A 25,764-nucleotide genomic window follows, 5' to 3' on the forward strand; every position below is an offset into this window, starting at 1 on the left:
CTCTGTACAGGGGTTCAAGAAGGGTTTGGATAGGTTCCTGGAGGATAAAGGGATAGAGGGGTACAGATAGAACTTGAGGTAGGTTATAGGAATGGTCAGAGACCACTTCACAGGTCGCGGACCTGATGGGCCGCCGCGGGAGCGGACCGCTGTGCGAGATGGACCTCTGGTCTGACCCAGTGGAGGCAACTTCTTATGTTCTTAAATCTCTGGAGACGGGAGTGATTCCTGGGGATTGGAGGAGAGCGGGTGTGGTCCCTATTCATAAAAGTGGTCACAGGGATGAAGCCTCACTTCAGTTGTTGGAAAAATAATGGAAGTGTTGCTGAAAGAAAGGATAGTGTACTTCCTTGAATCTAATGGGTTACAGGATCCGAGTCAACATGGCTTTACAAAAGGTAAATCGTGCCAAACGAATCTGATTGAATTTTTTGATTGGGTGACCAGAGAGCTGGATCGAAGACATATGCTAGATGTAATTTACTTGGATATCAGCAAAGCCTTTGATACAGTTCCTCATAGGAGGCTGTTGAACAAACTTGAAGGGCTGAAGTTAGAACCCAAAGTGGTGACCTGGGTCAGAAACTGGCTGTCGGAGAGACGCCAGAAGGTGGTGGTCAATGGAAGTCGCTCGGAGGAAGGAAAGGTGAGTAGTGGAGCCCCATAGGGTTCGGTGCTGGGGCCAATCCTGTTCAATATGTTTGTGAGTGACATTGCTGAAGGGTTAGAAGGAAAAGTGTGCAGATGATACCAAGATTTATAACAGAGGAATGGTCTAATGCCTGGCAACTAAAATTCAATGCAAAGAAATGCAGAGTAATGCATTTGGAGATTAATAATCAGAAGGAACCGTATATGCTGGGAGGAGAGAAGCTGATATGCACGGAAGGGGAGAGGGACCTTGGGGTGATAGTGTCCGAAGATCTAAAGGCGAAAAAACAGTGTGACACGGCAGTGGCTGCTGCCAGAAGGATGCTGGGCTGTATAAAGAGAGGCGTAGCCAGTAGAAGGAAGAAGGTGTTGATGCCCCTGTACAGGTCATTGGTAAGGCCCCACTTGGAGTATTGTGTTCAGTTTTGGAGAACGTATCTGGTGAAGGACGTAAGAAGACTTGAGGCGGTCCAGAGGAGGGCGACAAAAATGATAGGAGGCTTGCGCCAGAAGACGTATGAGGAGAGACTGGAAGCCCTGAATATACCCTAGAGGAAAGGAGAGATAGGGGAGATATGATTCAGACGTTCAAATACTTGAAGGGTATTAACGTAGAACAAAATCTTTTCCAGAGAAAGGAAAATGGCAAAACCAGAGGACATAATTTGAGGTTGAGGGTTGGTAGATTCAGAGGCAATGTTAGGAAGTTCTACTTTATGGAGAGGGTGGTGGATGCCTGGAATGCGCTCCCGAGAGAGGTGGTGGAGAGTAAAACTGTGACTGAGTTCAAAGAAGCGTGGGATGAACACAGAGGATGTAGAATCAGAAAATAATATTAAAAATTGAACTAAGGCCACTACTGGGCAGACTTGCTCGGTCTGTGTCTGTATATGGCCGTTTGGTGGAGGATGGGCTGGGGAGGGCTTCAATGGCTGGGAGGGTGTAGATGGGCTGGAGTAGGTTTTAACGGAGATTTTGGCAGTTGGAACCTAAGCACAGTACCGGTTAACGCTTTGGATTCTTGCCCAGAAATAGCTAAGAAGAAAAAATTAAAAAAATTTAAATTGAGTCAGGTTGGGCAGACTGGATGGACCATTCGGGTCTTTATCTGCCGTTATCTACTAGGTTACTATGTTACATTCAAAGTGGTTTACATATATACAGGTACCTATTTTGTACCTGGGGCAATGGAGGATTAAATGACTTGTCCAGGGTCACAAGAAGCAGCACTGGGATCAATCCCACAACCTTGGGGTGCTGAGGCAGAAGCTCTACCACTAGGCCACTCCTCACCTCCAGGAACCATGAGAGAGGGAAATAGGGGGAAAAAAATCCCTCAGTAATTGAAAAGAAGGCTCTTGATACCAGGATGCCAGCTAGAACTGCCAGCTCTACAAAAAGACCCATGGCTTATGCATTAGGATCAAGAATATGGCTTCTTTCTCTATATCCATGTGAGTTTGTATCTATACTATAATTACCTAATGTAGGTACTGTCTTTAGAGCATCTTAAAAATATTCGATTGGGTTGGCTGTGCAGCTTGGTGGCAATGCTTTGTACTTCAGTACAGAAGACTAGGTTAAATCCTGTTATAGTATCTAGTGAGACAGATGGGGGAGCAGCTTTATCAAAAAGGTGACACAATTAGGCCTGGATCAGAGGTGCAGAGGCTTTGAAATGCTTGGCCTTGTAGAAGGCTTCTCATCTAAATTTTCTCATTCTGCAAGAAGTATCTGAATCTTCTTGAAGGATTAGGCTTTGCGAAAAACCAGGAGTTAAATAAAAAGCAAAAGAGCTTTGCTTTAGCTGTTATTTGCTCTAAAGTGTGTAAGTGTTCCTCAGCACAGAGTAATCCAGCGTCTCTGTCCTCCTTTTATGTGCTTCCAGTTTCTTCAGACCATACAAGTCAAACAGCCTGAGGCTTTAAGGTAAAAGGAATAAAGAAGGATTATTTCATTAAAAATGGGCAGACCAAAGTGTTATGTAGGTGAGTCATAACATCTTGCTTGAAATTCAACAAGTGCAGGCATATAAGTAGAGCTTGCAGGAGAATATGTAGCAGGATCATTTAAGAATCTGAATATACTGTCTTCGGTCTCATACATTAATTGTACAATAGTTCCCAACCTTTTTTTCTGCTAAGTATCCCTTTGGTATCTGAATAAATTTCCTGGGTCCCTTTCATTTTCCTTCTAGCAGCATCGGCATACTCCCTTTCCTTGGCTTACAGTCTACCTAGGAACTTTTGTGTTTGGTCACTCTGGGGCTAGCAAGAGATGGAAGCAAGTACAGTACTCCTCCAATATTCGCAGGGGTTCCGTTCCAGGAACCCCCGCGAATATTCAAAAACTGCAAATACAGGACGACAAGGAACTGGAGGATGTTCCCTTCCTGGTGCCGCTTCCCCGCACCCTGAGGCTTCTGGACACGGACTCGGAGCGCTTCAGCTTGATCCCGGACGGGCTGGATTCTGTCACCCCCTTCGTATCTGTCACTCCCTTCGGATCTGGAGCGCTCGCCGGTCATTGCTTACCTGCCGGTGCAGCTGCATGGGGAAAGCACCTGTCGGCTGGAGCTGCACGAGCAGCTGCTGCAGATCCAGAACGACTACTTGTTGCAGCTGGGCTTCAGGAATTGTGGCCAGGTATAGGAGGAGGGCATGGTGGCCTGATTTAGGTGGTTTTTCACCTGGGGAGGCAGGATAGGGCAGCTGGAACGTCGGCGAGTGAAGGAAATCACTTGCGGTATGCGCTGACTGCCTCTTCCTGCACTAAAGTCAGGCTTCACCAATCAGGAGCTGCTTTGACACGCAGCTCCTGATTGGTGAAGCCCGACTTTGCACAGAAAGTCCCGGTCGGAGAATACCTCAAATGATCGGGACTGCGAACCACGAATGACCGGGGGAACACTGTTTCTTTTTTTTTTTTTTTCTGCTTCCCAACACGCCAAAAATTGTTAGACAAGTATCATTGCTCCTTACCTGCTGCTGGCTACACTAGCAAGATAAAGGGAGCTGAAATCTTCAGCAGACCTGCCCTGCTTAAGCTGTTGGCAAGTGTATTCATCTTTCCAAATTTTTGGCATTTACGTAGAAACATGATGGCAGTAACCATTATCTCTTCCTCTCTCTTAAGAGATCCCATGTGACTCTCCCAGGCTTTCTTGTAAGAAATATTGGTAGCTATACTCTCCTTGTGTTAAAAAAAAAAAAAAAAAAGACAAGTGATATCCCCTCTCCCCTTTCTCTCTTGCGTAAATTATTCCTTTTTGTGCTTCTTATAGAAAAGGGCTGGCACCAGCTCAAAGTAACATACCCATAGAGAATCCCAAGAAGACCTGAGAGCCACTAATCTAATCTTTGAGTGAACTTCACAGTTTATGGCAATAGACTGAAGAAAATGATGAATACTCCACAAGTTAAATTCCATAAAGGAAAAAAAACTGAACAAACATGTGTCATAAAAGTACACATAAAGTGTTCAGATCACCAACCAATTATTAGTACAAATAATTGTACCAGCGCCGGTTGTTTGAAGGGACCATCATAGCGCTATTAGGTCTCATACACTGCCTTCTTTAGTATAATTTAAGCTACTATAATACTTATTCAGCATAAACTGTTATAGCTGTTACTTATCTTAAACGTGTTTGAATTCCTGAAGAAAAGACGGTGTCACCAAAACTTCCTGCGCTCATACATACATACAACTCCAGTCACCCCAGATGAACAAATGTGTTTAGATATCAACCATTTTTATTGATAACTGAACAACAGACACTTCATTTTAAATCAAAAAGTCTCACAGAATAAATGCAAAGCACACAACCAAGATCTAAACGATGCTGAAGTTCAGGAACCCCATTATTGAACAACTCATCCTCCAAGTTAACAAAGAACCCACCCTTCCTCTACCCCCCAACCCTCCCACAGTGGAGGAACCCTACCCCACCTTACTGTCTTTGAAGAACTACGGCAGTTCAGTATCAAGAAAGCCAGGTAAAGGTCCCCCTTATATTATAACATTAGGAGCAATATACAAACCAACCCTAGAGGAAAAGATTCCTTCCCCCCCAGGAGCTCACCACTCTGGGTTCCACCCTCATACTAATCTCCCCTCGTACAGAGCAGCAAAGATGAAACTATAACCAACCCCCATTCCCACACCATATAATATGCGCAATAGAACAAAAATAATCATGCCAACAGCCAGAATGCACGAGCACCCCCCACAGCATATAGATAACGAGACTCAGAGCATCCTCCTTAACTCCCCCCAATTATTCCGCACCTCTAACCCAGCAGCCCCCCCCAACCCTACCAGGAGAAACTCTCTATAAAGAACTTAAGACAGGAGCATAAGTAGCTGACTACGCTCCTTAGAATGCAGAGATTGCAAATAGGGGTGAACAAATGTCTTTAAAATTAGACTTGCAACCCCTCTACTCGAGTTTAACGTGTGCTGTGTCAGGAGGGGGCATTGGTTGAGGTTCGAAAGGGGAACCCCACACAGCGAGCAAAACTTTAGGTTGGAATAGATTGAAAAATTCATGACCAGACCATTATGGATCTTATTTAAAAAGCTTTTTCCATAGGTCTGGAATGAGGAAAAATAATTTTATGAGGTCTGTCATGCAGCCTCTCCTCTCTCTTTTCCTACCCTCTTTCTACCCATTTTTGGATGCTGAGGGTTAGGTGATCACTATAGTGTGTATAATCTTAACTTAAAAAAAACAAACAAACTTGCTTTATGTTTTGAGTTCAAGGTAATGATAAGAGTGGTTGTTTTGAGCTCACTATTTCATTTTTATCAACCACAGCGAGCTCTGCGTTCTGAGAATCAGATGTGGCTTAAAGTTCCTTCAGGGAATTTGGTGAAGTTATATCAAGAATCCGTCAGTCTAAGGAGTCAATGCAGAGTGTTATTATGGAATTTTTTACCCATTGAAATTAAACAGGCTTCTAGTCTGTTGCAATTTAGAAAAAGTGTGAAGCCAATGTTATTTGAGAGAGAATATACATAAATTGATTTTTAATTGACATCAAGCAGGGTTAAGTGAATGTCAGTGGATAGAGAATTTATATCAAAGTTTTACTTTGATATATGGTTTTTGTAATATCTGTTTGTTATATTCTTATTTTGTATGTTTTTTGTAACATGTGCAAAACTGTGGGATACTGCAGGCTATACATTTTTTTAAAAAAATTCTTTATTCATTTTGAAAACTTACAGCAAGCGTACAGGAATATATCATTAGTAACAAAAATAACACTTGTAATTCTCATATAATTCTAAAAACATAAAAATTATATCCCGCCCCACCCACCTTCTTTCAAATATTATAATCAATTATATCATAAATATAAACATATAATTTAGTGAAATTTCCAAAAAAACTCCCCCCCACCCCCCAATGTGTACATATATTCATCCAAGGAAAATGATGTTTACTCATTACAATATCGTTCCAATGGCCCCCTCTTCCATGAAGGTAAAGCCAAAGGATCAAATCGCTGTAAATGATATGCCTAGGTGCATGTGCACATAGCAATTTATTTCAGTATTTATATACCACTTATAGCCTAAGGGCCAGATTCACTAAGCAAACCGATCGTGTACCGCTCGGTTTGTGCTCAATTTCCGACTCCGGCTCGATTCACAAACCTTCTTCCAGACCTCATCCGCATCCTATCCGATCAACGCTTGCAAATGAGTAAAAAGGCATGTAAATTTCTTAACGCGTCAATTCATGAAACCATTTTGTCTAAATCAGTGGTCTCAAACTCGCATCCCGGGGGCCACATGTGGCCCGCCAGGTACTATTTTGAGGCCCTCGGTATGTTTATCATAATCACAAAAGTAAAATAAAACAGTTTCTTTAGCTATAAATGACAATATTATTATTAAGACTTAGCCAAAAGGAAAGATTTATAAACTATAAAGAGTTTTACCTCATGCAAAATTGTCATTTCTTTAATAAGACATTAACTATTTTTTCTGAGGCCCTCCGAGTACCTACAAATCCAAAATGTGGCCCTGAAAAGGGTTTAAGTTTGAGACCACTGGTCTAAATCAACTGGCCTTTCCGTTCCAAAAAGTTACGACTGCTGAGGACCAGTCGTTTACATCTTCGCTGGCTATTTCTGCCTAGCAACTGACGCGTTCATGTTAAGAACCCCATCAAAAATATCTATCTACCCCTCCAAAAATCCTAAATATATCAAAATTTTTAAATATATGTAAACCTTCATGAACATAAGCGTTAGAAATAATTTTTATTTCTTTTTTAGGAATGCGCATAGTGAGCGCGGGAGTGAATCTCGGATTTGTAATGCACATTGTAAGAAAATCGCGGATTTACCCCGTGCTCTCCTTGCGCATTGTACATTTCAAATATCAATGCCAAATAATAAAAAAAAAAACCCCAAATCAAATAAAACTTTTATGGGTCAGCTATCCCTCCTGGATTGTCATGTGCATGTGATGTCAGGGTGCTGCTAATGGTTGCTACGTTATGAGCTTCAAAACCAACAAGGATACAGTACGCACGCGTGTCGATCGATATTTCAGTGCTAATAGCGCCATGTTTATAATTGAATCATTTGCATGGACAAGTTTTACTGAATCGATCTGCTACAATGACTCGGAAACGGATAGGACAAGAATAGGATAGATTTCGGGACTTTAGTGAATCCAGCCCTAAGTGGTTTACATTCAGGTACTCAAGCATTTTCCCCTATCTGTCCTGGTGGACTCGCACTCTATCTAATGTACCTAGGGCAATGGGGGATTAAGTGACTTGCCCAGGGTCACAAGGAGCAGCGTGGGTTTGAACTCACAACCTCAGGGTGCTGAAGCTCTAACCACTGTGCCACACACTCAGTTTTTGATAGAATACTGAAGAAGTTTGCTATTTTCTTCTGCAGCTCACACCTTCTGGTGTTCCTTAGCGGTCTCCATCCAGGATCTAACCAGGCCTGGCCCTGCTTAGTTTCCTGCCACTGGAATCCTCTCCAAGAGTCTTTCTTGATGCTCATTTCAGTTTAGCTTTATCGTGTATTGTTTTAAGAACATGTGTCACCGAGGAATTTTGGCACCATTATTAATTCTGGCTTTGTGTTCCCTGTGGTTTGGTTTGTATAAGACTACTGAGCCATTTAAACAGACATTTTAAACAATGGGGAATAATATATGATTTATAAGAAAGCTTTCCTTACCATAGGTCACGTCAACAATCTTCTTGTTGCTGACCATATTTAACTGATTCATACTCTTGCTGTGAATGCAGTTTTGGAATATCGCCATTTTCTGTTCATTGCATTAATCAGTCGTAATCAACCTCTCAAATATTCTTCTCTTCTAAATGTCCGTTTGGAGTCCAATCAAAAATTCTTAAGCATTGATCAACACTGACTACTGGCCAGATTTCAGTGAAGAACTCCTGCTAATACTATCTTATTGTGCAATTGACACTTTGGGCTCCTTTTACTAAGGTGCGCTAGCGTTTTTAGCGCACGCAGGATATTACTGCGCGCTAGACCGCGCGCTACGCGGCTAGAACTAATGTCAGCTCAATGCTGGCGTTAGTGTCTAGCGCACACGGCAATGTAGCGTGCGCTATTCTGTGCGTTAATGCCCTAATGCAGCTTCGTAACAGGAGCCCTTTGTTATTGGCACTTAAGGAACTAAGGCTCTTTCACTCTCTTTTTATCTATCACTTTTACCCATTCCTAATAATAACTCTTGCTTAAAAACTTTCTGGTTGCTCCCAGAATTGTTTTGGAAGAGAACAGAGTTCACCTTAATTTAAAAGGTTTTCCCTGTAGTATATGAGTAGTTCTGATCACCAAGGGAAAAGAGGAAAGGAACTAGGGGAATCTTGTCAATTTATTCCAAAAGTGCAAGTTGTTTTTCCTGCCAGGTCAGAGAAGCACGAGGCTTGATGAATGCGTGGCTACGTGGATGGTGTCATGAAGAGCGTTTTGGCTTCCTGGACCATGGGATGATTTTCCAAGGGCTGCTGAGCATGGATGGTATACATCTTTTAAAGAAGGGAAGAAGTGTCTTCCACGGCAGGCTGGCTAATCAAGTTTCAAGTTTATTTAAAATTTGATTGATCACCCCATCATATATTCTAAAAAATAGTTTATAACAATACACAGGGGAACAAAAAGTTCATATAACAAATACATAACTTTCAAAACAGACGGGACTAGTAGGGTAAGTAGGATAGAAATACAATAATTGGAGGCAAATGAGACAATCAAGGAGAATTACAAGAATTACAAGATCTACTGAGTAGAAGAGGGCTTTAAACTAGAAGTGATGGGGCAGGGTGATTAAAGCCACCGGGTGAGTATTAGGCCTCAGGTAAGTAAATCACTGAATACCTCTACACGGATGGGAAAAGGGGGCAAAGTCTGGAAAGCAGTATATACTAATGCTCAAAGTATGGGAAACAAGTTTCTGGATCTAGAAGCAATGATGGAAGAAGATGAGTTGGATATAGTGGTGATCATAGAGAAATGGTTCACATAGAACCATGACTGGGATGTAGTTATACTGGGCTATAATCTGTTCAGGAAAGACAAGGTAGGAAAAAAGGCGGGGGGAGTAGCGTTATGTTAAAGATCATATTAAAGCCACACAATTGCAGGATCTGCAGGGCAAGGAAGAGGCACTGTGGATCAATATGGAAAGAGGGAATGGTAAATATATTTACATTGGTGTGATATACAGGCCTACTTCACAGATGGAAGAAGTGGACAGAGATGTAATAGTAGGCATTCAGAATATTTCTAAAAAAGGGAAAGTTTTACTAATAGGTGATTTTAACATGCCAGATGTTGATCGGGGTATCCCTATTGCAGGGTCTTCTAGAAGTAGGGAGATCCTGGATTCTCTACAAGGAGAACTGTTCCAGCAGTTGGTAATGGAACCTAAGCGGGACGGGGTCATACCGGTCTTAGTACTGACAAATGGGTAAAGTATTTCTGATGTTACAGTGGATGATCATCTGGCATCCAATGATCACTGCATGGTATGGTTTAATATTAAGACAGGTATAGAGATGGCTCATTCAAAAGTAAAGGTTCTAGATTTTTAAAAACCTAACTTTGTTCGGGTGGGGAATTACGTCAAGGATTTTTTATCTGGATGGGAACATCTGGAAGGAGTAGAAATGCAGTGGGCAAAACTGAAATGAGTTATTGTAAGGGCAACAAATCTTTTTGTGAGGTAAGTAAAAGAGGAAAAGAAAGCCACTTTGGTTCTCAAAAGTAGTAGCTGAGAAGGTAAGGAATAAAAGGTTAGCTTTCATAAACTACAAAAGATAGCAGAAAGAGGAAGACAGGTAAAAATATCTGGAAAAGTTAAGAGAGGATGGTTGAGAAGTCAGGAAAACAAAATACAAATGGAAGAAAAAAAATAGCTGTCACGGTAATACGGGGAGACATAACATTTTTTAGATATACCAGTGATAGGAAGAAGTACAAACGTGGCATTGTGAGACTCAAAAGTGAAAAGGAGGAATATGTAGAAGCTGATAAAGAAAAGGCTGAATTGCTTAACAAATATTTTTGTTCTGTGTTCACGGCTGAAGATCCGGGAGTGGGACTGCAGAAGAGACATGTAAATAGGGACGGTGGAGTGGTAGACACCGATCGATTTTCAGAAGAATGTGTTCATGAGGAGCTAGCTAAATTAAAGTTAGATAAAGCGATGGGGCCAGATGGTGTACATCCAAGGGTGCTGAAGAGGCTTAGGAAAGGAATTTATTGTTCAAGGCTATGGAGCTAAATCTTGTTTATATGTTCTGCGGCGTGATAAAACAAGCCAAAATAAAGAGAGTGAAGTATAAAGACATCCACACCCACTGCATATAAACATTGCTGTAATAGATCATTTAAGTATTGCCAAGCTTGATAATAAAAGGCAGGGAGGGAATAGAAGAGTTAGTAGGGAAATTTGTAAATTCATCTACCAAGGATGGAAGGCAACAAAATCTAATCTGAAATAAGGAGCAATATTTAAAGAGCAGTGGAATGTTTATGATTGACTAGCAGCTAGGATATATCCTAAGCAATATGGAACAGAATATACCAACTTTTTATCTGCTTTCTCCTCAGGGGATAGGTTCAAGATAGGGCTCACAATGTTTGGTGGAAAAAAATTGAGCGGTAAACAAATATTCTATAATGGCAAAGTTGAAGCAGTTATAGAATATTAGTAGAAGCTGGTATTTGAACATCTAACTGTAGGTGCAAAGGCTGGTGTAAATGCTCACACCTAGATACTGTCAGTTACACATGTAACTGAAAGTATTCTGTACACGTTGCATGTAAATGCCTGACACGCCTCAACTTGACCATGCCCCTACCTTATTAACAGCCCCTTTGCACTTAGGCACTATAGAACTTAGGAACAAGCCCCCAAATTCTGTATATGGCCTCTTATGTTGTATTCCCAAATTACTGCATACAACTTAATTGTTTAACAAACCTAATCGGTGCTGATAATTGACTGTTAACACCTTGTAATTGATGCTAATTGACATCAATTAGAAGTTATGCGCACAACTTGGTAGGCGCATTTCACAAAGTGTTATGAGCCATATCCTATGCATGAACCTAAAAGGGGAGGTGCATGGTCAGAGGTGGATCATGGATGGACTGTGGGCCGACCAATAGGTCAGCAGCACAGGCATTTAGCATGGTTTTAGCTAGCCTAAATGGTGCACCTAAAAATTAGGACATGCACTTGCGCTAAGCATGATTCTATATATGGTGCAGGCCTTATGAGTGGGAAGAACTAATGCAGGTGGGGGATAGCTGGAATTGAGGTCAGAGCAAGCTTAATTGAGTAAAGCAGCAAGGAATGAGTAAGAAGTTATACAGAACCTTCAGAATGCTACATTTGTACTGGAACCAGATGCGCCCCCTTCATCAGCAGACATTTTTTAAAATCTTTTATATTTGCATATAGTGTCTTTACAACTTCTGCACATACTTGTCGTGGGTGGCCTTCCAGCGGAAAGATCTGGATGTGATTCAGGAAGAAATTGGACGGCTTCTTCGTTCTGACACCTTTAACTTTGTACTGAGGGAGAAAAGCACTCCAGAAGATCTGGAAATAAAAGTGCCTGCTGAAAAGAAAAAGGCTCGTACAGAAAGAAGGTACAATGTGTTTTACATGACAGTTTTACCATTCACAGTGGAATCTGCCTCTTCTGTTTTGTGGTTCTGTTTTATCAGGACTTTCACTGCTGCTCCGCTTGCAGTTATTTCTTGCCTGTGGCGTGTTCTAGCATGGCTATCTCGAGTTTCCTGTGTCATTTTACCAACAGTTTCTTTTGTTGCTCTTTGGTTTGGCTGCAGTGTGATTTACTCATCAGCTCCAAGGTTGACACCTTATTTCTACAACCTGCTGAGGTTTTTTTTTCTTTTTGTATTCCTTTCACTGGCGTAGCAAGGGTAGGAGGCGCCCCCATGCCTTCATCTCCACCCCCCCACTCCTTCCGTGCCAATCCCCACCTGCGTTCTCTGCCTCCCTGCTTCTTCCAAACCCCCATGTCACACTCACGCCCTCCCTTCCCACCCCGTACCTCTTTAAATCTCCGCCAGCGCGAGCAGCTTCTCCAGCCTGCTGCTTGCAGGTCACTTCCTGGCCCCACAACTGGGAAGTGATTTCAGAAGGAGGCAGGCCTGCACGAGAAGCAGGCTAGGTAGTTGCTCAAGCTGGCGAAGATTTTAGAAATATGGGGGTGGGGCTGGGGAAGGGAGGGCCCAAGCATGGCGTGGGGAGGTGGAGAGGTGCCAGCACCCCCACTGAGATGGCGCCTGGGGCGGTCCGCCCCCCTAGCCCACCCTTACTATGCCACTGATTCCTTTTATCATTTTTACTCTATTTTTATCATTGTTTTATTATGTATGTAAACTGCCTTTTTAGGCTATGCTAGTGATATATCAAGTGTAAATAAAGATAAAGATTTTGTCTTACTTGCAGCAGATAGAACTGTCTACATTCGCTCAGAGTCTATAGGTTTTGATCAGATGACAAAATGGGAAAACAAATACTGTATTTTTCGCACTATAAGACGCACCTGACCATAGGTTTAGAGGAGGAAAACAAGAAAAAAACATTCTGAACCAAATTGTGTACTAATATATACCAGGCTCTGTGTCTAGCCCCCCTCACTCCCTGCCAGGCTCTGCACCCAACCCCACACTCCTTGCCAGGCTCTGCACCCTGTCCTCCCATCCCTGCCAGGCTCTGCACCCTGTCCCCCCTTCCTTGCTAGGCTCTGCACCCTGTCCCCCTTCTGGTGGTCTAGTAGTAGGCCAGGGCAGGGTACAGGGCAGGTCTAGTTGGTACAGGGCAGGTCTAGGTGGTAGAGCAGATCTAAGTGATAGGCAGTCACAGCCCCCCGGTACCTTTAAATTTTGTTGGTCCAGCGGTGTATCAGCATGAGTGAGCTTTCTGATCTCCTGCCCCCCCCCCCTCGCTGGATAGCAGCGCACAAGGCAGGAGTGAGCTTTTCGTGCTCCATCCTGGCCCTGCGCCGCTTCCTGAATGGCTGCCATCAGTCTTCGCAAGTCCCACCTTATAGTACCATCATATCGAGAATTAGTTCACGAACACATTAGAGCTACAACTTTTTCCGTGAAGGGCCCTCAACTGTTAGGAAATTTAGATACATTTAAAACATATTTAAAAACATTTTTTTTTTCTGATGCATATGAGAATGATTAGCGGTGATCTGGTATGGAGAGAACCCTGGAGACAATAGAAAATTGAAGTATTAGAACATTTTTATGATTTGTTGTATTGATTATTGGTTTATGTAAATTTTTCAATTAATTTCAGTTTAGATTATTTTATTTACTTTATTTTTATTTTTAAATAGATCTATATAAATTCAATTATTTGGCTTTTAGACTGTAACTCACCCAGAAGGCTACCATCCTTGGTGCGGGATAGAAAATTGTAATAAACTTGGAAACTTTGTTTTTCCTGTTTCCTGGTGCAGAGTTGCAAGGTTTCAAGATAAATTGTGAGCAATACCACAAAGAAAATGAGCAGGATGTTTTTGTGCAGATTTTTCAACAATACATTTGCACATATTTCTTTTTCCTTTGTTCCTGGTGACCAGCTAACAATTGTTCAATTCTGTGATCAAAAAATGCCTCTTCACTTTTGAGAGCAGCAATCAGAACAAACTTGAACAAACTTGAAGGGCTGAAGTTAGGACCCAAAGTGGTGAACTGGGTCAGAAACTGGCTGTCTGACAGGCGCCAGAGAGTGGTGGTTAATGGAAGTCGCTCGAAGGAAGGAAAGGTGAGTAGTGGAGTCCCTCAGGGATCAGTGCTGGGGCCAATCCGGTTCAATATGTTTGTGAGTGACAATGCTGAAGGGTTAGAAGGAAAAGTGTGCCTTTTTGCAGATGATAGCAAGATTTGTAACAGAGTAGACACCGAAGAGGGAGTGGAAAATATGAAAAAGGATCTGCAAAAGTTAGAGGAATGGTCTAATGCCTGGCAACTAAAATTCAATGCAAAGAAATGCAGAGAAATGCATTTGGGGATTAATAATCAGAAGGAACCGTATATGCTGGGAGGTGAGAAGCTGATATGCACGGACGGGGAGAAGGACCTTGGGGTGATAGTGTCCGAAGATCTAAAGGCGAAAAAACAGTGTGACAAGGCAGTGGTTGCTGCCAGAAGGATGCTGGGCTGTATAAAGAGAGGCGTAGTCAGTAGAAGGAAGAAGGTGTTGATGCCCCTGTACAGGTCATTGGTAAGGCCCCACTTGGAGTATTGTGTTCAATTTTGGAGATCGTATCTGGCGAAGGACGTAAGAAGACTTGAGGCGGTCCAGAGGAGGGCGACGAAAATGATAGGAGGCTTGCGCCAAAAGACGTATGAGGAGAGACTGGAAGCCCTGAATATGTATACCCTAGAGGAAAGGAGAGACAGGGGAGATATGATTCAGACGTTCAAATACTTGAAGGGTATTAACGTAGAACAAAATCTTTTCCAGAGAAAGGAAAATGGTAAAACCAGAGGACATAATTTGAGGATGAGGGGTGGTAGATTCAGGGGCAATGTTAGGAAATTCTACTTTACGGAGAGGGTGGTGGATGCTTGGAATGCGCTCCCGAGAGAGGTGTTGGAGAGTAAAACTGTGACTGAGTTCAAAGAAGCGTGGGATGAACACAGAGGATTTAGAATCAGAATATAATATTAAATATTGAACTAAGGCCAGTACTGGGCAGACTTGCACAGTCTGTGTCTGTATATGGCCATTTGGTGGAGGATGGGCTGGGGAGGGCTTCAATGGCTGGGAGGGTGTAGATGGGCTGGAGTAAGTCTTAACAGAGATTTTGGCAGTTGGAACCCAAGCACAGTACAGGGTAAAGCTTTGGATTCTTGCCCAGAAATAGCTAGGAAGAAAAAATTAAAAAATTTAAATTGAATCAGGTTGGGCAGACTGGATGGACCATTCGGGTCTTTATCTGCCATCATCTACTATGTATCACAACAATCAGACACCATATCAGACACATATCAGACCAGAAATTAAAACCCTGCTATTCAAGAAATCCATCAAGACAAACTAACTCCACAGGAAATATCTCAATCCCCCAAAGTAACCCGCTCAACTATGTAATCTCTTCTGGAATTGTCCAGATAACCTTTAATGTAATCCGCCTTGAACCGCAAGGTAATGGCGGAATAAAAGTCACTAATGTAATATAATGTAATATCAGACACATATCAGACACAACAATCAGACACCATATCACAACAAACTAGGGAACGAAAGCAGCAATACCTTGCCTCAGTTGAATTATTTTATCTAGGTAGATTGTTCAAAACTCTTTTGTAGTTGTTCCAAACTCGCAGTGTAAAAATTCCTTCCCTGGGTTGATTTTGTTATATTCTACTTAGATACGTGTCCTCAAAATAATCTGCTACAGCTTCTGCTTCATCAGGAAAGTTTGTCAGCAAATCAAAATATTCTAGGACTCTATCAATGGGAACAAAAGATAAAACAGGAAGCATTAAAATTTTAAAGCAAATTCAGCATAATTTGCATACTGCTTTTGAAGACCAGCTGCTTGTACTTTTCAGAAAACATTTTGACACATATGAAATAAGCATCCATGGACATTAATATTTGGAAAAACAAATTTGAAAGTGTTTATAGCTGCTCTTTCAAAATCACAAACAACTGATAACAGCTGAAAATTAAGACAAATGTTTATAATTTTCTGATCTGTAGAAGAAGGGTTACTTTTGAAAGCTCATCATAAAATGCATTGAGTTAGTCCAATAGAAAAGGTATTACCTTATTTCCTTTGTTTTTTGTTTTATTTTTTTTATAATACCTTGGAAAGTGGACTAACAGTCACCACACCATTTCACTAATCTCATTCAAAAATTGAACATAATTTCCTTCACACTTATTTGGTAGCAGTGCATAAACTAATAGAATGCATTGACCCTCAACAAAAGCATGCAAAGTATAAAGTTGGAAAAAATGTCTGGAGAAACCTTAAAGGTTCCATTGACGTATACATTTTGAAACTGTTCCAGTAAGCGTAGATTTTGGTGTGTTGAAAAAATTAGAATTTGGTTATTTCCAGCACCTGAATCAAAAAGTAAAAAATTCTGACCATTTTCAGTTTGCTTAAAGTCATCAGGAATTTAAAGATCAATTAAATCCTTTGGCTGAGTTGGTACTGCTCCTTGACACTTTCGCTGAATCATTCATTTCAAGCATTTAACACTTGACAAATTAACAGATGAAGCTAAAGAAATTTGATTCATAGAAACAAGGAAACATGATGGCAGATAAAGGCTAAATGGCCCATCCAGTCTGCCCATATGCAGTAACCATTATCTCTTCCTCTCTAAGAGATACCACGTGCCATCCCAGACTTTCTTGAATTCAGACACAGTCTCTGTCTCCACCACATCTTCTAGGAGACTGTTCCACTCATCTACCACCCTTTCTGTAAAAAAGTATTTCCTTAGATTACTCTTAACTTCATCCTATGCCCTCTCATTCCAGAGCTTCCTTTCAAATGAAAGAGACTCGACTTATGCGCATTTACATCAGGTAAGTATTTAAATGTCTCTATCATATCTCCCCTCTCCTGCCTTTCCTCCAAAGTATACAGATTGAGATCTAAGTCTGTCCCCATACGCCTTATCACGAAGACCACCACACCATCATGCCGACACCAGAAAGTATTTCTTCACAGAGAGAGTGGTTGATCATTGAAACAAGCTTCCAGTGCAGGTGATCGAGGCAGACAGCGTGCCAGACTTTAAGAATAAATGGGATACCCATGTGGGATCCCTACGAGGGTCAAGATAAGGAAATTGGGTCATTAGGGCATAGACAGGGGGTGGGTAAGCAGAGTGGGCAGACTTGATGGGCTGTAGCCCTTTTCTGCCGTCATCTTCTATGTTTCTATGTTTCATTTTAGTGGCCTTCCTCTGGACCTACTCCATCCTTTTTATATCTTTTGGAAGGTGCGGCCTCCAGAATTGTACACAATATTCTAAATTAGGTCTCACCAAAGTCTTATACAGAAGCATCAATACCTCTTTTTTCCTAATGGCACATCTCTCCCTATGATTCATGAGTGTTTTCAGCTTGTTGTCAAATATTATTAACTGCTTTTAAAACTTTTGTGCAAGTGATGTCAGACAGATGAGAATGACCACCTTGAATGATTACTATCACATTGATATAAGAGTGAGCTCTATCCTTACATGTCCTCTGCTTCTCAAAAGCCCAATAAGTATTATCAGCTGAATCTACTTCATGATTGTAAACATAACTATCAAAAATTAGCTTCCATTTTTTATGCTCAGTGTGATGAAATTCGGTTATATTGATACCAGACAAGACTGAAATACAGTCAAAAATAAAGGCTGGAGTAGAGGAAAGAGAACTGTTACAAAGACATTTTTTAAATTAAAAAGCCTACCAATTTTGGCATCCTACCAATTGCCGTATCCTATCGATCATAGGCAGTGGAATACGTTTTTGTTTTTGGGGGGGCCCCAAAACCTCCGTCCCAGACCCTGCCCAAGCTCTGCCACAGATATAAGAGGGAAGGCTTCTTGGTAGGAGGCCTATGCAAATTCTGCAGGCCTCTAATAGGCCATGTCTGATGTCAGAGGGACTGGGTAATAGGTGGCTGTAGATTCCATGGGACTCCCATTGGCCATGTCTGATGTCAGAGGGAAGGCTTTCAAATAGAAGGTGGCTGTGGATTCTGCGGGACTCCCATCAGCCCCCATTCCTTGTGGCAATTTTTGGTGATGCCATGGCCCCCATTCTGATGCCTATACTATCAATTGTCTTCCTACCAAATGCCATTCTCCTCCAACTGGGAGATAATCATACATGTGATGGAAGACTGGCCAACCAAATGGCAGATGAAATTTAATGTGGACAAATGCAAAGTGATGCATATTGGGAAGAATCATCCAGATCATAGTTACTTGATGCTAGATTTCACTTTAGGAGCCACTACCCAAGTAAAAGATCTAGGTGTCATTGTGGGCAGTACTTTGAAATCTTCTGTTTAGTGTGTGGTGGTGACAGTCAAAAAAAGAAAATAGAATGTTGGGAATCATTAGAAGGATAGAAAATAAGAAAAAAAACATTATAATGCATCTGTATCATTCCTTGGTGCGACCTCATCTTTACTATTGTGTGCAATTCTGGTTGCCATATCTCAAAAAAGATAGAGAAGGATTAGAAAAGGTTCAGAGGAGGGCAACTAAAATAATTAAGGGGATGCCACTCCTCTCATATGTGAAAAGGCTTAAGATGTTAGTGCATCTCAGCTTGGAGAAGAAACAGTTGAGGGAAGATATGATTTAGGTCTACAAAATCTTGAGTGGAATAATGAATCAATTGTTTACTCTCTCTAAAATACAAAGATGAGGGGGGGATACCCAATAAAGTTACATGGAAATACTTTTAAAACAAATAGGAGGAAATATTTTTTTCACGCAATGAATAGTGAAGCTCTAGAACTCATTGCTAGAATATGTGGTAACAGCGGCTAGCATATATAGATTTAAAAAAGGTTTGGGAAAGTTTGTGGCGGAAAAGTAAATGAATTGCTATTAAAGTAGATATGGAGAAAGCCACTATTAATCCTTGAGGTCAGTAGCATGGAATCTTGCTATTGTTTGGGATTCTGCCAGGTACTTTTGATCTGGATTGGCCAGTGTTGGAAGCAGGATACTGGGCTAGGTGGACCATCAGTCAGATCCAGTATGGCTATTTTTTTGTTATGTTCTTATGTTTGTTCTTATCATTTTTGTTTTCTGACTAAGAAACATTGTTGACCTACCTCAAGGGTTTCTGCCCTTTGGACAACTGGACTCAGGGCCATTGCAAGGACAGCTTGAAGACTTCTCCATGGAAGATTCCCAACTAGTTTGTGCAAAAGTTGATGGTTTCTGTGTAGAATGTCTCTTTGCAAGGCCAAGATCAACTCCTTTTCAACATCCAAAGGCTCTCTGAGTCAATTGAGATTATCTCATTTGAGCACAATGCTTACAGACCCTTTGGTCATGTTTAGGACCAAGGCACAAGAGGTATTTGATGTGGATGTTGACATTCTGAATTTTTCTGCCACATTTTGGGAATAGACAAAAGCATGACATAGGCCAGGGATAGGCAATTCCGGTCCTCGAGAGCCGGAGCTAGGTCAGGTTTTCAGGATATCCACAATGAATATGTATGAGATAGATTTGCATGCACTGCCTCCTTGAGATGCAAATCTATCTCATGCATATTGTGGATATCTTGAAAATCTGACCTGGCTCTGGCTCTCGAGGATCGGAATTGCCTACTCCTGACACAGGCAACATAGCAACAAGAGAAGAATAATAAAAGACTGGACAAAAAACATTAGAGAACAACCTACATGAGAGAGCTTTTTGTTTTTTTTTACATTTGGTTGAGCTGAAAAAATAAAACAGTGGCCACAAAAGGGAAAACTTATTTTTTCCCAAAAAGCAAGTTCAAACTCATTTTCCTTTGCAGTTCATATGGGAAGAAGACCATAAGTTGGGTTACTGTCCTGAGAGGACTCCAAAGAGCTAGTAACCCCCATCATGTTGACCCCTAGGCAGGTAATAAATATTAACCACACTTAAGATTCTGTTTGAGGATACACCTAAACCTCTTTCAAATACTTTTCAAATAATTTTAGATAGGCCAGATAACATATCATGGGAAAAATTAATAATCTTAAATTCTTATAACATTCTCTATAGCTTTTAATTGAAGAATCCTTCACACTTGAGGCCTCAGATGAATGCAAAGTGGCAAGCTGGGTTTCTTTTTTAAAACAATGCTTATTTGTGATTACCAATTTCAAGTTAAGCTCAGATAATTTAGATGCAATCTCTATTAAAGTCCCTTGGCTTGCAGCTTCAGCCCGAGTAACAGCTGACCAAAATATCCTTCAAGGTAGCTTATTTATCAGATGACAAGAGGGTATTTTCCAAACCATCAGTGTAAGATAGAAGTTTAAGCACAAAAGTTCCATCCCCAATACATCAAAAACAATTAAATACTCTTATACATTATAGGATTTAATCTTTATTACCCACACCCCTCCATGTCAAATATCTTACTTTGGGAAAACGTTATTACTCATTACAAAAATCTGTTAATGGTCCCCAAATCTTCTGAAATTTACCAAATTTGTAAGGGGAGGGAGGGGTTGGGAGGGTTTTCTAACTTGATATCAATTGTTTAGATACTAAGAATAGTTCATAATATTTAAATATTATAACATATAGATATTGGCTGAAAAGTTATAGTTTTAATGATATATGAAAGTTAATCAAATGTGTATTTATAAGTTCGAATGATTTTTCTGTTGTAATATGTAAAAATGAATAAAGAATTAAAAAAAAAAAGAACTGGCAAAAAAAAAAAAAAAAAAAGTATAAGCACAGAAGGCACACTGCAATACAATCTGAGATGGTAAAGTGTCCTTTTAATACCTTTCCTTGATATCTTTGTTGCTGGTTACAAATTGCTGATTTGTTTTCCTCAGAGCTGTAAATAAACGTCCTGCGATAAAGAGTATCATTAATCAGCGCTCTCCTGTGCTCATCTCCCTGTTGCCGTCACCCAAAGAGCATGCTCAGTATCTCTTTCAACACCATAAAGTTCATCCCAGTAGTACGTATATTGCCACAGACAGCAAAGATTGGATGAATATGTCATCAACTGTGATTTCTTCCAGGTATGACATGAGCGTAGATTGAGCCAAAATGGGGATTGTCGAAAATGAATAATTGTGAAAGAACTGATGCTTCTTAAACAGACTTACTGCATGGGAACACATTAAAAAAAGATATGATGATGTCTGTACTCCCTTCTGAAATTTATGTCTATCCTGTTTTCTGAGAGTTTTTATGATCCCAGGCTATTTTCTCTGAGGTATTTGAGGCTGCAATATATAAGAATTGATTCATAAATCATGGCAACAATTTTTTTTCTCTCAAAAATGCACCAACATAGGAAATCTAATATATATGTTTGAAAGTGTGCGACATGTACTTTTTAATGTTGCCACCAGATGAGAGATGAGTGCAGCAGTCTGGTAGAGGAGAATCAAAAAACATGATATTTGAAATCATTTTATTTACAAACAAGTAATAAATGTTAACTGTTTCACTAAACCAAGCACACAGTCAGCTTGAGAGTGAATATATTTAACTATTAGCATCTTTAAAGCGTTGGCATGTAGGATTATGGCATTGTACAGCAGTTTTGAACATTTCTCCCGTACTACATGATGCGGGTGGTACTGCGGAAATGACTTATAATACTGTGCATTCACAGTGTGTCCCTCACGAACTGGATGACACACAAGACAACCTGGGAGACTACTTTTAAGGATGTTAATAGTTAAACAGTTTGCACTTGTACTTTGTTGCTCATGTTGTACACTGCATGTCATAATAAAGAAACATAAAAACATGAAGGCAGATAAAGGCCAAATGGCCCATCCAGTCTGCCCATCCACAGCATCCACTATCTTCTCCTCTCCCTAAGAGATCTCACATGCCTGCCCCACACGTTCTTGAATTCACAGTCTTTGTCTCTACCACCTCTACCAGGAGACTATTCCATGTATCTACCACCCATAATAAAATGCCATTTTTTTTTTTTTTTACATCTCCCCTACCAGAGACCACTGCACTCGTATCTCATCTGGTGGCAACATTAAGAAGTACATGTTACACACTTTCAAATGTACATATTAAGTATCCAGTGTTAGCACATTTTCGAGAGAAAAAAAATAGTTGCCATGACTTATGAATTAACCCTCGTAGTTTTCTCAACTTCCTATCTGCATGTGTCTAAGGGGTGAATTCATCAAGCAGCATTATGGGCTTAACACACCTTAATGCGCGTTTAAATGCTTAAAGCCCATACGTATAGAATGGGCTTTCAGTATTTAATGTGCACTAATTCCTTTAATGTTGAATAAATCTTAATAAAAGGTATATGGTTTTTGAACCTGAATGGTTAAGATTATTTAATTTTAAATAATGCTTGAGTTATTTCTGATATCAGTTCAGAGTAATTGTTTACTGGTTAGCTACTGATCACATATGAGTATTATATTGTCTTCCCTGCCTTTATTTCTTGTGATATGCTTTTCTTTCCTTTTGAATTGCTCCTATATTTTCTTTTTAAATCTTTCATACTGTGTGCTATATGCCTTAATGATTAGCCTTCAGTTTGAATACCATTCAACACTTTTGTAAGCAATATTTCAGAAAAGCAACTGGAAAAAGGTTTGATTTATTGGAGATGATATCTCCAATCTGCAACAGGGTAGACATTAAGGAAAGTGTGGAAAACATAAAGAGGGATCTAGTGAAGCTTAAGGAATAGTACAGAGCAGTACTTTTCAACCCAGTCCTCAGGAACCACATGTCCTGTCACGTTTTCAGGATATGTGGGGGTCCAATAAAGGATTTATGCAAATGTCATCCTCTTCTTTTTTCCGATTGATGGTCATCAGAGAGAGGTTGAGATGCGATTAAGCCAATATATGACAAAAGTGTGTGAATGGATGACACATCATAGTTTTACATTGAATGTGAACAAAATAGAATTGATGATTGTAGGGAGAGATAGTGAGTTAGCTGTGATAGCAAGTACGATTTGCGGTTTCAAAATGGGACTGGACAAGTTCCTGAAGGAAAAGGGAATTGAAGGGTACAATTAGAGGGGTACTATACAGTACAAATGCTTTAGAGTAATAGATCACTTACAGGTCATTGACCTGGGGGGGGGGGGCGCTGCGGGAGCGGACTGCTGGGCATGATGGACCTATGGTCTGATTCAGCAGAGGCGAAGCTTATGTTCTTATGGCTATTATGGGTGAGTTGATACAGGTGAAGAAGGATATCACTGTTTTGGGAGTTTGCCTAGATATGTCATTAACTATGGGGCAACAAGTTTTGAATATGGCTCAATTTCATCTACTATACAGATTGAAATCCCTCGTGACAGTTTATGACTTTAGAACTATGGTACAATTGTTGTTTTTGAGTAGGCTTGACTACTGTAATTTGCTGTTGCTGGGAGTAGCAAAGGTTAAGTTGAGAGCATTACAGGTTATGATACACTCAGCAGCCAGATTGATTAGTGGGGTAACGAGAACATCTCATATTACCCCTGTATTAAAAAGTCTCCATTGGTTGCCGATAGCACAGAGGATTCACTTCAAAGTGTTATCATTAGTGCATCAAACCCTACATCGAACAGTACCATGTTGGTTCCAGTATCTCTGGGAGGTGTATCGACCCAGCAGAGCTCTGCGATCAGTGGGTAGTATGAAGTTAGTATGTCAATCAGCTATGAATATAAGATATGTCTACTAGAATGAAAATGTTTATGACCGCTTGGGATGCTTTTGTGGAATAACTTATCCGGTCCATTAAGATTATGTGTGGAATAGAGAATGACACGGGGAAAAAAATATATCACCATTCCCACCCCTTCCCCATGAGCTCATCCCCATTCCTCTGAGCTTGGTCCTCATCCCTGCCCCATCCCTTCAAGTTCAGTCCCCGTCCCTACCCCATCCCTGCAAGCTCAGTCCCCATCCCCCCCTTGAAAACTGTCAGATCCCATCCACACAAGCCTCGATTAGTTATGATTTTATACTGAACTTATTTTATTAAAGTATAAAAAGAGAATATTCCGTATAATTGTCATTTTATAAACACAAATAATACAGAGCAAGGATCAATAAAACCCCTGTCTCCCCTTCCTTTCATAAATATCCCCTCCACTGTTGTGAAAACTGAACAAACCAAATTACTATAGAATCCCACATAGAAAAATCATGCTAACAGAATACTTCAGTCACACATGGCAGGAATAGTGTTAGGGCAGTGCAACTAGGGCAACTGACCCCTGGTCAGTGAGAGAGCCCTGAGCCAGGTAGAAGCTAAAGAAGCACAGCCTGGGCTTTGCGGTCCCCAGTTATGTCTAATACCAGCTCTAGCAGGATACATATTTCAAATCTGAAATATTCTATTCACAAAATATAAAATAAATTAATTATTTTCTATCTTTTGTTGTCTGGTAATTTTATTCTTCAAATCACATTGATCTCAGGCTTTGGTTTTGGGTTCCTTCTGTCTTCATCATAGCATGGTTGGCTCCTGAAGGTAAAATAGGCACAAGAGGAGCTGAGGAGGAGATGCCGAGTCTGACACGGGCACAATTTTTTTTTACCACAGGTGCAAGACTTTTCACCGCTCCCACGGGGCGGTAAAAGGTCTTGTCCCAATTCCTGCGGTAAACTAGTTGCAAATGTCTCCATTCCTGTGGATTTACTGTGGTGACCACAGTTTACCACAGTAAGCGGTCCCCTTGTCATTCTCTAGTGTGGAACACTCTATCTTTTATTTATGGATGCCTACTTATGATATAGTATGTGAACTATCCATATGAAATTGTGTCATTTTCCTTGTACTGCAGTTGATAAGCAATTGCTGAGAATACCTTAAGCATATTATTGTTATGTTATAAGATATATTTATGATGACATCATTGGGTCTTTGTGTAAGTTTGTCTACATTTTATGTTTTTATGTGTGTTATCCTGGAAACCGCTGAGATTATCAGCGGTATAAAAATTATTAAAATAAATAAATATCCACAATGAATATGCATGAAATACATAAGCATGCACTGTCTTCTTCGTATACAAATCTCTCTCATGCATATTCGTTGTGGATACTATAAAAGCCCAACTAGCCAGGTGGTTCCTGAGGACTGGGTTGAGAACCACTGGGATGGAGTTTGCAGTTTAATTTTAATAATAAAAAATGTAGGTTCCTATACTTAGATTGCAAAATGTTAAAGTAGAGAGTGAGGTCTTCTTCAGGGCATAAAACAAGAGCAGGATCTGGGAGTGATTTTATCTGATGATTTTAAGATGGCAAAACATATAGATAAAGCAATGCTCAATGCCAAGAGAGATTGGAAAAGAATGGTCAGTAGGAAAAAGGAAGTGATTCTGCCTTGTAGAAATCAATAGCGATTTGAAGTTCAGTATACAAATCTGGAGACTGCACTTTTAAAAGGATATATAAACCAAACAAGTTGGTCAGTGGTCTTTATCATAAAGCTTATGGGGACAAACTTAAAGATTTAAGATGTGAAAATATATTTAAATACCTCCAAGGAATAAATGCACCAGGGACAGGCCTCTTTCAAAGGAGAAAAGAGGTAGACCCAGAAGTTATCTGAAGGAAGACTTCTTCACAGAAAGAGTAGTGAACTCAGGGAACAGCCTTCCTACAGTGGCATAGCTACGGATGGGCCTGGAGGGGCACAGGCCCATCCATGCTTTGCTTAGGCCCACCAAGACAAGTCAGCAATGCCTATCTTTCTCTCTCACATCTGGAGTCAGCAGCTGTCTGGCTCACTGGCCAACAGCCCTATAACCCCCCTTCTCTAAACCTCCCCCTTCCCGGAGTACCTTATCACCTTTGCATGCAGAGGCAGCAATGTGCATCCATTA

The 25,764-nt window shown here is 40.7% G+C and overlaps 1 protein-coding gene across 3 annotated transcripts in view; it reads left to right on the forward strand.

Annotated features, from left to right (window-relative positions):
* PPP1R36 (protein phosphatase 1 regulatory subunit 36) overlaps window positions 1–25,764 on the forward strand; it is an 86,798-nt gene that overhangs the window by 59,413 nt on the left and 1,621 nt on the right. For all 3 annotated transcript variants that reach the window (XM_033950959.1, XM_033950960.1, XM_033950957.1), the window contains exons 9-10: window positions 11,635–11,825; window positions 20,759–20,950. In XM_033950959.1, the coding sequence (XP_033806850.1) occupies window positions 11,635–11,825; window positions 20,759–20,950 (383 nt within the window). The remainder of the gene's footprint in view (window positions 1–11,634; window positions 11,826–20,758; window positions 20,951–25,764) is intronic.

The sequence above is a fragment of the Geotrypetes seraphini genome, chromosome 7 (genome assembly GCF_902459505.1).
Source record: "Geotrypetes seraphini chromosome 7, aGeoSer1.1, whole genome shotgun sequence".
Classification (NCBI taxonomy): domain Eukaryota; kingdom Metazoa; phylum Chordata; class Amphibia; order Gymnophiona; family Dermophiidae; genus Geotrypetes; species Geotrypetes seraphini.